General features: G+C 47.4%; 1 protein-coding gene across 5 annotated transcripts in view; it reads right to left on the reverse strand.

The window, feature by feature from the left end:
- Nucleotides 1–13,032, reverse strand: part of CCDC88A (coiled-coil domain containing 88A) — a 2,139,415-nt gene that overhangs the window by 675,113 nt on the left and 1,451,270 nt on the right. For all 5 annotated transcript variants that reach the window (XM_069608255.1, XM_069608254.1, XM_069608253.1 and 2 more), the window contains exon 19: nucleotides 9,412–9,573. In XM_069608255.1, coding sequence (XP_069464356.1) covers nucleotides 9,412–9,573 — 162 coding nt within the window. The remainder of the gene's footprint in view (nucleotides 1–9,411; nucleotides 9,574–13,032) is intronic.

A 13,032-nucleotide genomic window follows, 5' to 3' on the forward strand; every position in this document is an offset into this window, starting at 1 on the left:
TTATGTATAACTGTATCTGCTGCAATCTGGCGTTTCAGGACACCTTCTTGTGGTATCCTATAGCACGTTCCCACATTCCATCGGTCATCTGTGCCCCCACCTCCGCTTCCCAGTCAAGCCTCAAATGAGTCAAATCCTTCCCCACCCGGGTCATCACCATCTCGTACAGTCTAGAGATCTCGTGCCCTCCTCCTGATATGCCATATATTGTTCCATGTAAGACGTCTGGCTCCTCCGCCAGTACAGTCTCTGGCCAGGTTTTACGAATAGTCTGCACTAGCCTAAGATACGTGACATATTGGCCTCTATGCAAACCTGTCTCTTCTCCCAGTTCTTCGAAATTTTTAATAATCCCTTCTTGCCATACATCTCCCAATGTGACCAGCCCAACCGATTCCCAATAGGTCCTAATTATCATTCTGAGTTGGTTGTCTCCCCCAGCTAAGGCGACTAGCGGCACCTGTGGGGAACACGGGCACGGGTTCTCCATCAGTTGGCATACCCTGTGCCACATCTTCCACCCAAGCAACAGCATATCCGGGCGTTCTTTCGTTTCGAGTCTAGGCACCCAGATAATCTCCTTTAGGTAAAACGGGGTGCAGTCCTGCCCAAACAGCCTAGATTCAGGAGTTACTTCATCAGAGAGCCATTTGGTTACATATTGCAACTGACTAGCTGCATAATAGGTCTCAAAATTCGGCAGCTTAATGCCCCCTCTATCATGGAAGTTCTTTAGCTTCCATAGCGCCACTCTATTGCGAGTGCCATGCCATAGGAAGTCTCTGCACATGCTGTTCAGTTTGACAAAAAACTTTTTGGGTATCAAGTATGGTATATTACTGAAGAAATGTAACAGCCTGGGCAGCACCACCATTTTGAGCATCGCCCCCCGTCCCATCATCGCCAGCGGCAGCTTCTCCCAAAACTTCATATTTGTTCGGATTTTTTTCACAGCCATCTCGGTATTATGCAACTGTTCCCCATCCACCGTATGATACACATGTATTCCGAGGTAGCGGAAGGAATCAGCCGCCCAAGGTACGGACAACACTGGCAACCGTTCCAGAGGGGCTCCTATGTAGCTCCCCAATGGGAACATGCTCGATTTTTGGGGGTTTACCGCTATGCCGGACAGTTCAGCATACTTTTCCATAACCTCTAGAATATACTGAAGATTTTCTTCTGGATATTTCAAATATAGTAGTAAATCATCAGCATACAAGGATTTTAGGCGTTTCTCTCCCCCTACCTCAATACCGACCATGTCATATTGTTGTCTGAGGTACACTGCCAGGGGCTCCAGGGCTAGAATGTATAACATCGGGGACCAGGGGCACCCTTGTCTGGTGCCTCTACTGGGTTGCCACCTCTCAGATATCACCGATCCTGTGCGTACTCTGGCCAGTGGTTCACTGTATAGTAATTTTGCCCACCTAACATAACCCGGCCCATCCCGTATTCTTCCAGGGCCGCCAGCAACCATGACCACCTCACTGAATCAAAAGCTTTGACTGCATCTAGGGACACCACCGCCATTTCCCCCTCGCTCCTGTTTCCCTCTTCAATCACCCGGTGGAGTCGCCTGTGGTGTCTGATCCGGGTGTATCAGTTTGCTAATAACCCTTCGAAGCCTATTGGCCAGGACCGCCATCAAGATCTTGATATCCTGGTTCAACATTGACAACGGCCTATAGGAGCCGCAGCTATGCCCTGGCTTGTTGGGCTTAGGGAGCGGCACAATTAATGCTTCTCTGAGCGATTCCGGTAGCCGACCCATCTCAAAAGACTCATTGAGCATCTCCAGCATAGGGGGGAGTACTTCCACTTTATATGTTTTGTAAAACTCGCCAGGGAATCCGTCCGCGCCCGGGGTCTTGCAGGTGGGCAGCTGCTTCACCACCTCCTCTAATTCCTCTAAGGTAATCGGTGCATCCAGCTCCTCCCTTTCTTCATCACTAATCTTAGGTAATTCCATGTCTTTTAGAGTTTCTCTAATCTCCTCCCGATTGTCCCCTCCTCTGTCCTCATATAATGTCCTATAATAGTCCAAGAATGCCTCGTTGACTCCCTCCTGGGTGTCAACCACCTCCCCGTCTTCTCTAGTTATTGTCCTAATCGGGGGCCTGGGGGTTTCGCTCTTATATAACCACGCCAACAAGCGGCCAGTTTTATCCCCCCCTGCATGTTGCCTCTCGACATACTTTTTGTAGTTAATGCTGCAGAGCTTTCCCCAAAGCTCTGCGCACCTTTGCTGCAACTCGAGTACAAGTTCCGCATCCCCTCCCGCCCTGTTGCTTTCGCGCTCCAGTTTCTCTTCCGCTTCCTCTAGTTCCGTTAGGACCCCGCCCTGTAGGCCTTTTGACTTAGCAATAGCAGCACCCCGCAATACCACCTTAAAGGCTTCCCAGAGCGTGCACGCTGAATCTACGCTGCCTGTGTTTACCTCAAAGTACTGTGTGATCGCATCCCTGATATCTTCCTTGAAGACTGGGTCTCGGAGCGCCTCCGCCCGGAGGCGCCATGTCGGTATCCGCGCCCTGGGGCGGAAGTACTGCCAGCTCAGCACCAGAGGCGAGTGGTCCGATAGGACCCTCACTCTATAGTCTATTTGGGTGGTCTCTATCACCACATCTGGCGTGGCAAAAAAGTAATCCAGCCTCGTGTGCAGGTGCTGCGGAGCTGAGTAGTGCGAGTACTGTGTTTCATTAGGGTGTTTCAGTCTCCAAACATCCGCCAGTCCAAAGTCATCTAGTAATGTCTGCAATACCCTGGCCGCTGGGGTGGGCCTATCAATCTTCCCATCAGATCTGTCTGCCTTTGGGTTGAGCACGCAGTTGAAATCCCCTCCCCAGATAACCGCTCCTCCCATACACGTGCTCAGATGAGTACACAGGGTTCTAAAATACGTCGCAGTGTTTTGGTTTAATGATTGTCTTTATGCATAAAACATAGTACCAGCTGTTCTCAATACAAGCTGTTGTAAAATACACCATCACACTTGCACACGTAAGAATAATGTACCACCATTACTATGTAAAACCTAGTGCTTTTGATGTCACATTTCTGTGGGTTTGGACAGTAAATTTCACATTTTCGAAGCCATTTTTCCAAAATGAACTAGCGGGGGGAGAACCCCCTGCACTCTCCTTGGTATGGGATGGGCTTGCGCGCTCGCTCCCTAATTCGATGGGAGGAAGTTGCGCCCCACCACCTTTCAAAGTCACCAGCCGCCACTGGCGTTGCGTGAGGACTTCAGCCAGGACTGCTCGACCTCGGGCATGCCCAGATACTCTGCCAGCCCAGCAAGACGTTCGTGGAAGGCCCTGACTGAGGATGGTGTGTCAGGATCCTCCTCCTCATCCGTATCTTGTGGATCAGGGGGATCATGTGGAGGAAAAGGAGGAGTAGTTGGCGCCGGAGGCTGGGGTACAGGGACCGCAGCCAGAGGCTGAGGAGGCGGCGGAGGCTGGTACAGAACCGCCTGAGGAGTCAGCTGGGGAGCCAGAGGAGGCAGCTGCGCCAGGGTCAGGGGCGCCGACAGAGGCATCTGTGGTGCCGCTAGCATTGCGGGAAGGACTTCTCTGATGGCGTCTTTCATGGTAACCCCCATCCGAGGTGACTTCATGAGGCCGAGGAACTTCTCGAGGAGGTGGTAGGGGGTGCTGACGGGGGAGCTGCTGGAGCCGCTGCATACCCTGCCTATATGGACGAAAAGGAAAGCTGCCCTGCGAAAAACAGGGGTAGACTGTAGTCCACGTACCTGATCGAGGCCAGTCCCACCTTGACACTTGTTCTTTGCGAATTCCTGGAATGGCGTTGGATGGGTGCCTCTGTCCAAGACTCTTGCGTGTGGATCACAAGGCCTACCCTGCTCCTAGGCCCGGTATGTAACACCCTCGACCCGGGGATCGGTAGAGCTGCGTTTAGGCGCCCCCTCAGATGTATTGCCGGTATTAGGGCATAGCCCCTCGGCCATGGTGCCGGTACAAGGGTGGAGCCCCTCGGGTGAAGACACGGTAAAAGAACCTTCCGGTCCCTCAACACTGTCGCTGGGAGAATCTGAGGATCCCTTAGCCCGCAGGTCGGTAGCTGCAGCAGCCTCGGTGCACGGGCTGGTAGAAGGACCTAACCGGTCCCTTGGAAGGAGTATCCCTTGCGGGGTGCGATGGAGAATATCGGCACTACCTTGGGCCTGGTTCGATGTTTCACAAAGTTCTTGAGGTCCTCTGGAGGAGACTTCTGGAAGAGCTCCCTCCACCTGGCTAGTCTGTTCTTCAGCGCTTTCTAAGACAGCGAGCCACACGCTGAACAAGCTTGCCAACCGTGGTCTGGGCCAGGGCAACGTAGGCAGAAGGCATGGGGGTCTGAAGTTGGGAATAGCCCGTTGCAGGCTGGACACCTGCTGAACCCTGTAGAAGTCGACATGCGCCGGGGAGGAGCGTGATGCCTGAGGACCGAGTACCTGAATGACAAAAAGACAAAAAAGAAGACAAAGAGAAGAAGTATCCACGCGTGGAATTACATGTCCGAAGCCAAACACAGGAACGCTGGTGAATTCGGCCCGTTCCCGTCAACACGGAAAAGGGGACTGAGGTGTGGCGCCGGAGGGCAGAGTCAGGCAGTGCATGCTCCCTGAGCCGCACCCCTGCGCGTCTCTAAATTTAAAGTGGAAGAAGGTTTTTTCTGGTGAAAAAGGTTCCATGTCCCGTCCCTTGGAAGGGACGCCCATACAGTATGGAGGAAAGGGGACGGGACGTAAGAGGATAGGCATGTGTTTTTTCCTAGAGGAGAATGTGTACATTAAATAATTTCCTTTAGGAGGAGATTCAGAGACATTTGAAATCAGAGCATACATGGAGGTAGGACAGCCAGAGTATACATGAAGTTGAACGAGAAGCTGAACTGGGAAAGGACTGACCCTCTCCCTATGCTTATCATTCAGTAGGTTCAACATTTTTTATGAGGACTAAATGACAAGAACCTGGTCAGAATCATAGAATTTACAGCATCCCCTTCTCTTTTTCAGAAAATCAATGATAAGACATGGATGAACAAGATGAGTGCACCAGCGCAAAATATGAAGTTTGTAGTGCTGAACCGGTAATGAGAAACCAAGCAACTGTTACAAAATATAATGTAAGACACATGGGCAAACCAGGTAAATGATGTGCCTAGGTTAAGATGGTGCCAAAACCTGTTCTATTTCAACTCTCACATATTAAGTACTGGACTGCTGCATGCCATGGTGTATATGAGGTATACAGGCCCTAACCTCAAAACATATGAAATATTGTTGACACAATACACCAAGCAAACTGTGCTTGTCCCAAGACGTATTCTTCCATAAGGAGTCGCTTCCTGTACCATTTCAAAATCAAATCCTGTAACTCTATAATCACCTCCTTACTACAATCGGATCTAGGATTCCTACAGCAGCCCAGGGTTTGCAGATGTGAGTTGCCCCCATCAATATAATCCTGCCTATTCATTAACACTATATTTCCCCCTTCATCAGCCTCTTTAATTATTATGTTTGTATCTTCTGACAGCTTCAAAAGAGTGTGCTCTTCGTCAGATTATTATACGCACATTTGTTCTTAGTCTCTCCTTTATTGATTTGTTTGTGAATTTACATTGTGATTGACTTCTGGAATGTTTCAATTACACTGCCACTGGGGAAAGTGGTGTGAATTTTGATTTCGTTTTATGCTCTCGTATCTCTAGATTCCTAGGATTAATATCAAGTTCCTCACACATTTGATATTGATTGATATCTGTGTCTTGTTCAAGAGTCAATAATAAATGTGTATTTTCTATGTCAGCAACGGCAAGATCACTCTTTGGCAAAAGTTCTTTTGGAGGTTTATAAGTGCTAACTTGATGTAAGAAATACTTCTTGAGTTTGTTTTCTTGTGAACTTGAAAAGATCTATCTGAAAGTCTATATAATTGGTCCCAATTGTAAGTGCACAAGAAAACCCTTTATTAAGGACAGCTATTTCTGCATCTGACAATATTTTATTTGATAAATTGATTAAAAGGTTCGACCTCAACCCTTTCTGTTTCTTGGAGCCCAATCTCGTTACCCTCCTTGTTGAAACTGGTTCTTTGTCTGACCCTTCAACATCACCCTCTCTTTCCTCTATAATTTGGTTCCATTCTTATATAAGGTGTTGGATGGCCTTGTATGTAAAAATATGAAAGATGCATAAATTATGATACATCATAACATTTGAATACCACTAAAGTGCAAAAATGCGCAGGCACATTAACAAATCCAATCTGGGTGAAAACCCTTAAATCCTAGTAATAGTATAAGAAAATCTAAAGCATGATTAGTAAGTAAGGCAGACATTCAAATAAAAACTAAAATCCAAAAAGGTGAACACATTCAGCCACTAAGTGTAAGAACAAAGGCAGTGATATAGGAACACAGAAAGAATCATCAAAGCGACCGAGGTTGGAAAGCACTGCTGTTCAATTACTGGTCAAAAGGGAGGGCAGGTGGAGCAAAGCCTATGTGCCCTGAGCTTCTTGTCCTACTGGGTGGTAAAAAGGTGGTGTCTTCTATGGTACGAATATACAATATACCATATACAATCCAGAGAATGACTGGGGATGAGATGAGGCAGGCTCAAGCTCCATTTAAGGTTCAAGGTCTGGCTAAAGCATGGGCTGAGTCTGCATAGTTACAAAAAAGCTTGTGGAAAAAAAACACATAATGCCAGGATTCGAACGTGGATCCTGCGCAGTGAACATGTATACATGTAACTTGCTGAGCTATCCTGCCAGCATAGCTTTTATATGAGCTTTGTGTGCTTTTCTACTGTGCTTTTTGTGAGAAACCAGAAGGTGTCTCATCCGCTAGTCCCCGGGGATGTGTCATCCAGGTGGCCAGGACACAGCCATTGCTTTTGAATCCAGTTCGTGGGGGTGGTCCAGTGCGGGACGATCACCTGGGTGAGGGGTCTTTGGGGAGTGGGACACCGGATGGTGAGACGAGGTATCCCCTTCCCAATAACACCTTTTCCCCATCCCACCAGCTAGGATACGTAGGAATTCAGCACTCCCCACCCCCCCTTTCTCTGACACAAACACTTTCTCACAGACAGTCCACCGTGAGCAACAAAGGACTAACACCAGAGCCGTATACCTGACATGTCCCAACACCATGGACAGGCAAGGTCAGGCAATTACGGATTATTATACACACCTGACTTCCATCACACTTCCCCACACAGATAAAAGGCGGAGCACGAAAGCACACACAGAGAGGCAAACCACAAGAGGAAACAGCTGATCCAAGATGGCAGTTTAATACAAGGAGAAAGACGGCGAGACCAGAGAGAGTCGCAAGGTGGGAAGTACCTGTGACCTCTAAAGACGGTTACTTTCGTGAGCCTTGGAAAGTAAGAAACCAAAGACCAGGAACTGAGGCTGATCAAAACTGTACAGTGTGCCAGAGGCACCCGGGGCTCTCCTGCGTCGATAACCAAGGCGGGGAGGAGCGATTGCCGCTGTGGTACTGTCCTTGGCTCCTACAATAAAGCAGTATCAGAAAAGACAGCACAGCCAGTGAGTCAGAGAGATTGATACAGAACCAGCTTGTGTTTTAAACCAAGGTTACAAGCTGCAACATTGTACAAAGTGAACAGTGTGTGAGGCGTTTGTAAACAGCAACGCGGATATAATTGGAAACCAAAAGAGTAGTTGAACTTTATAATTGAACGTTGGAAGGCCAAGAAAAGATACCATACACGGAGTGGTCCGGCGCCACGTGGGTGCTCATTTGAAAGTCTCTGTTAGGTATCCAACAGATGCTGAGCGTGAGAAAAAGGAATATTGAGATCGAAGTGGTCATTTAACCGGTCAAGCTAAACCCTGTGCACATACAAAAGTCTTCGATAGTTTTAAGTACATCACAATTGGTCCGAGCCCGGCTGAGGGAGACTAATCAAATGAAAGAAAGGGATCCGAGCCCAGCTGAGGGGGATAAAAGGTGAACCACAAATCACCTGTGAAAGAATGATCTGAACATAGTTTTAAAGGGATCTGAGCCCGACTGAGGGGGATCCAGGGTGAACACCCAAATTGAATACTGGAAAAGGAAAATAACTTTTTCGTGTTGTTTTTGTATAGTAGGCCCTCTGAGTCATGAGATTTGCAAGAAGTAAAGAGGCTTCGACACAGAAGGTCTTGAACTGTGAAAATGGAACTGTACACTCGTGCCGCAGAAGCCAGAGTGTGTGCTTCTCTTGAGTGAACTGCCTTATCCCGTGCTGAAAACGTGGGGAAGTGAGGCCAACAGCCCGAACATCCCGACTCATCATTTTGTGAACACTCCATTCTTTATTTTTTATGAACATCACCCACATTATTTGTAAATTAGTAATAAGGATTGGCAATAGCTTTTTTAGTATAGGCCCTTTTAATTTAACAAGACTCCACTAGCACTGCAGTATTATTTGATGGTCGTAGCTTGCGCCCATTTGTAGATTTAGGTTTAGATAGGTTTAGATAGGCCTTAATCTCACCCTTGTGAAAGTTCAATAAACACCCTTGAAATGTGGACGCTTGTGTCTGTCTGTCTTACTGTTGATACCATACCTTCCTTACATTATCCAATGCAAGAATAAACACAATCCAAATGTTTGAGCCAGGATATATCTGCCAAACATTTAGGTTGTAGGTACACTGTGTAATGATGTGGTAAAGGAAGATGGAAGGAGTGGTAATGTAGTTGTTTTCCCCCAGAGTCCCATCACCCATGCCCTGACTTTTACTTACACTGACATTTTAGTCAATGCTACGACATCTTCCACAAGACCTTTGCAAATTGACTCTTGGTTACATTATATTACATTTCATGTGCCTAAAAACAGTCTATGTCAAGAGCCTTGCATTGAGTCTACAGCCCCTCTTTGCAAAGTACATAAAGTACATGAATAGCTAAAGGAAACATAATTATAGATGAGTATGACATATGTTGAGACCTGCCAATGAATCAGTAATATATTTAGTGGCACAATATCTGTGCTTAACTGTAATCTCTTTTATGCATACACCATTAGTGATCCTTCGCTAAGTATTTCAAGAACATTACACAAAAATAGATGATCCCACTAACTATCCCGCAATAAACAAGGGCTGCAGCTTTTAAAATAACAGGGAGATTGGATGTGCTTTAAGGCATAACACTGAGTGAGGTAACACATGTAAATGAAATTGATTGGAAGTCATATATTCACTGTATATACACACTTGCAGTTGCATGTTAGGTTTGACTAACTTGTCCCCATATTACTGCTTAGACAACTGTGCCATTAATTACAGTTTGGGCACTCAATTCCAACGGTTTTCAATTAACAAATACTGTATCAATTACCAAAGGTAAATTATTAAAAAGGACAACCTGAAGCTTGGCATTCTGAGTTTGAAGGATGGTACTTTGCTCCTGTAAACAAATGGTCTGCCTCTGAAGCGCCACAATCTGAGCCTGCAGGTTACTGTTCTGTGTCTCAAGTTGTTTCATTTGAGTCTTCAGTGACTGCTTCTCTGCCTGCAGTGTAGCATTCTGAAAATAAAATCAGGTTCTAGTGTCATTTTACAGTACAGCAAAGGTGAGACTGGTGAAGTACGGTACATTAGTAATTAATGCAGTTTCCATGACAGTTTCAGTTTACAGTTCAGAGGCCGATATGAAGGCAATCAAGGGTATTTGTTGAAGAGGGACGATTTTACTTTTTTACGAAAAAGTTGTTAGGAGGGTTCTTCTTGAACGTTGGGTGGTAGGAAGTTCCATAGGGCAGGGTCGATGGCAGTGAAGCTAGAGCCTCCGACTCTTTCTGTTGAATCTATGGGTGAATAGTGAGGTGGAAGAGGAGGCGTGAAGTCTCCGTGTGTTATGTTTTCTGGTGATGCAGCAGTGTGTGATGGCAAGGACTTGGGAATTCAATTCTTGCTTTGATGGGAAGCCAGTGGGCCTCACGTCTATTATGTGAGATGTGGTCAGTGTTTCAGGCCACAGGTAGCTCTGAGGGCGTTGTTTTATATCAGCTGTAGTTTGTTGATATTTTTCAGTGAGGTGCCTGCTAGAATCGCGTTGCAATAATCGAGTTTACTTCCGATGATTGCTCTGGCTAGGGTGAAAAAGTTGTTGGTAGTAAGGCATTTTCTAGAGAGATTGATACGTTTTGTAGAATAGGCGGTGGAGGAAGCGATAGCTTTGACATGTTTCTGCATGTTTAGTTCTGCGTCAAGGTAGACTCAGATGGTTTCTAAATGGGAGGACACCAGGGTTGTTTCCCCATCAATGCAGAAGGATGCAAAGGCAGGCTCAGGGTGTTTGTGGTTGTGCGAGGAGCCAATGATGAGGAGTTCCATTTTGCCATCATTCAAGACGAGATTGTTAGTTGCCATCCATGCCTGTATGATGCTGAAGATGTGGTTGATGTTGAAAGAGTCTGTTTCGTGGATGCCTGTGAGTTTGAGGAGGACCTGTGTGTTGTCAAAAAAGTTGGTGTAAGGAATGCCAAGGCTGTCCAGGTGGTTAAAGAGGGGTTTGGTGTACATGTTGTAAAGGGTGGGCAAGAGGCCGAAACCTTGAGGGACGCCGTAGGGGACTAGTATGGGGTTGGCTGCTTCCGGCCCCACAAATACCCTATAGGATTGTCCTGAAAGAAAGAATTTGATCCAGTTAGCTGCTTCAGGGAAGAGGTTGAAGGAGGCAGTGAGGTGGTGGTATAGGATTGTGTGGTCAATGAGATCAAAACCTGCCGATAGGTCAAGAAGGAGGAGGGATGGCGAGTTCTCTGGCATCCCGAATGAGGTCGAGTTGAATTTTTAAGTCAAGAAGGGTGGATTCTGTGCTGTCTCTGGGTCTGAAGTCTGACTGGCGGGTGCCCAGGAGATTGTGGGACTCTAGGTGGGATTGGAGCTGAGAGTAAGCGGCCTGATCCAGTAGTTTTTGGAGGAAGGGCGCAGTCATTATAGGGCAGTAGTTAGTGGGAAGGCTGGGGTCGAGGGACAGTTTCTTCAGCAATGGTGTGGCCCATGCTTCTTTGATGGAGCTGGGTACCATATTGGATTTGAAGGAGGCATTAATGAAGATGGCAATGGTGGGGGCTAATGGTTCAGCGCATATTTTGATAAGGTGGGCTGGAGAGATGTCGCCAGAGCTGTTTGATGGTTTCAGACGTTGAATGGTAGAGAGAACCTCTGTTGGTGTGATTGGGAAATTGTCAAGGGGAGGAGGGGGGGTGTTTCGAGCCCTTTAAGGATTTTGAAGAGTTCTCTGGTATTAGAGCTTGCTTCATTTATCCAGACATTATAGATGTTGACTTTAGTGGTGAGAATAGTTGATTTGTAGATATTAGGAGCGTAGTTGAAGGCTGCCTTGTTAGTGGGGGTGTTTGTTCTTCTCCATATATGTTCCAGAGTGCGTTTTTGTTTGCGTAGGGAGGATAGTTCATCGGTGAACCAGGTATGGCAGTTATTTTTCTTGTGTGATGTGGTTTTGAGTGGGGCCAGCTGGTCTAGGGCGCTAAGAAGCGCAGTATTGTAGGCTGAGAGTATGACTTCCGGGTTGGTGCTGATGGGCAACGAATCAAAGAAGGCCAAGATGATGGGTTCCATATCTTCTATTGCAAGTTTAGGGGTGTGTCTGGCCATGATACATTGGGGGACACGAGTTTTGTGTGAGGTAGGGGATTCAGTGGTCATAATGAAGCATAGCAACCAGTGGTCTGTCCAAGGTACAGGGTCGATGGGAGGAAATTTGGATGGCTATGTTGGTGGAGAAAATCCAATCAAGGATCCTTCCTTTGATGTGGGTGGGGGTGAGGACGGCTCAGGTGAAATTCAATTTGTCTAGTGCTGTTGTGAGGTCAGTAGCTTTCTGATCGGTGTGGTCTTTGAAACCAAGGTTGAAGTCACCTAGGAGTATTAGTTTAGTGTTGGGCTTGCGCAGGGGAGCGATGAGTAGGGTCATATCTGTGTCGGGTATGCCCAGATTGTTGGGTTGGCGGTAGAGTAGTAAGAGGTTAGTGGTGGCCTGGGGGGAGAACTACATTTTAGTTAGCAGAAGTTCATAGCCCGGCAACATCTGGACGGCGGAGACTCTAATGGGGAGGGAGGATCTAGAAATGATGACAACTTCTTTCTCCATGGCTACCTGCTCTATCAGCTCCTATGATGGAATATCCTATGGGTAAGGCAAGAGATAAAGGTGGGACCGGCTGCCCAATGCAGCCAAGTTTCCGTAATCAAGAATGAGTTAATGGATGTCAGTGGCGTGGGCACAGGTGGAACAGGCTTTAAGTCTGCATGAAATGTGGTCTCTGGTCTTTGTAGTGCATGGCGTGAGGGTGTCAAGTATGGGCTTGGACGGGGACGATAGTGAAGGGTGGATGGAGGTGTACTTAGTGGAATCTGTAATGATTAACGTGGGTGTGTGGGTTAATGAGGTGGCCAAATTGGTGCAGGCCGTGTAGTAGTTGGTCTTGGGAAGGTGGAGGGAGTTGGCTAGTCTGGAGGGAAGTCTAGAGCGAAGTTTATGTAAGCGTGCTAGTCTTAGGCAGGGTGCCATATGCAGCTTTGAGGGGTGAGGTTTAGGGGGAGAGATATATGGTGTGAAGCGATATCGGTACTAAGGGTGGGTGGTAGTAGCGTAGTGAGTGTAGCACGAAGGGTTAGATTGACTAAGAGGTCAGTGGAAAGGGGCGAGGGGGCATCTTGGCAGTACTTCGGAGTGTTTGTATGCCTTATTAGGTGAGTGGGTGTGCCGATCCAGGTTAGAGCAGGCAGTAAAGGGGATGGTGTGGGGAGCACTGTGGATCCAGTGGGTGTTATGCTGGGAGGGGGGCTGTGCGGCCAGGCTGAGATAGTGGTGGAAGGGGTCAGGACGTCTGGGGGACAGGGTGGCGTGCTAGCTTCTGATAAGAGTTTGGGAGGCATTTCATGGCTAGCCTTAAGGAGTGTTTTAGCGTCAGGCATGCGGGTGAAAGGTGAGGCATTGTAGGTAGCCTGATCAGGG

The sequence above is a fragment of the Ambystoma mexicanum genome, chromosome 4q (genome assembly GCF_040938575.1).
Source record: "Ambystoma mexicanum isolate Mex_15411 chromosome 4q, UKY_AmexF1_1, whole genome shotgun sequence".
In the NCBI taxonomy this organism is placed as follows: domain Eukaryota; kingdom Metazoa; phylum Chordata; class Amphibia; order Caudata; family Ambystomatidae; genus Ambystoma; species Ambystoma mexicanum.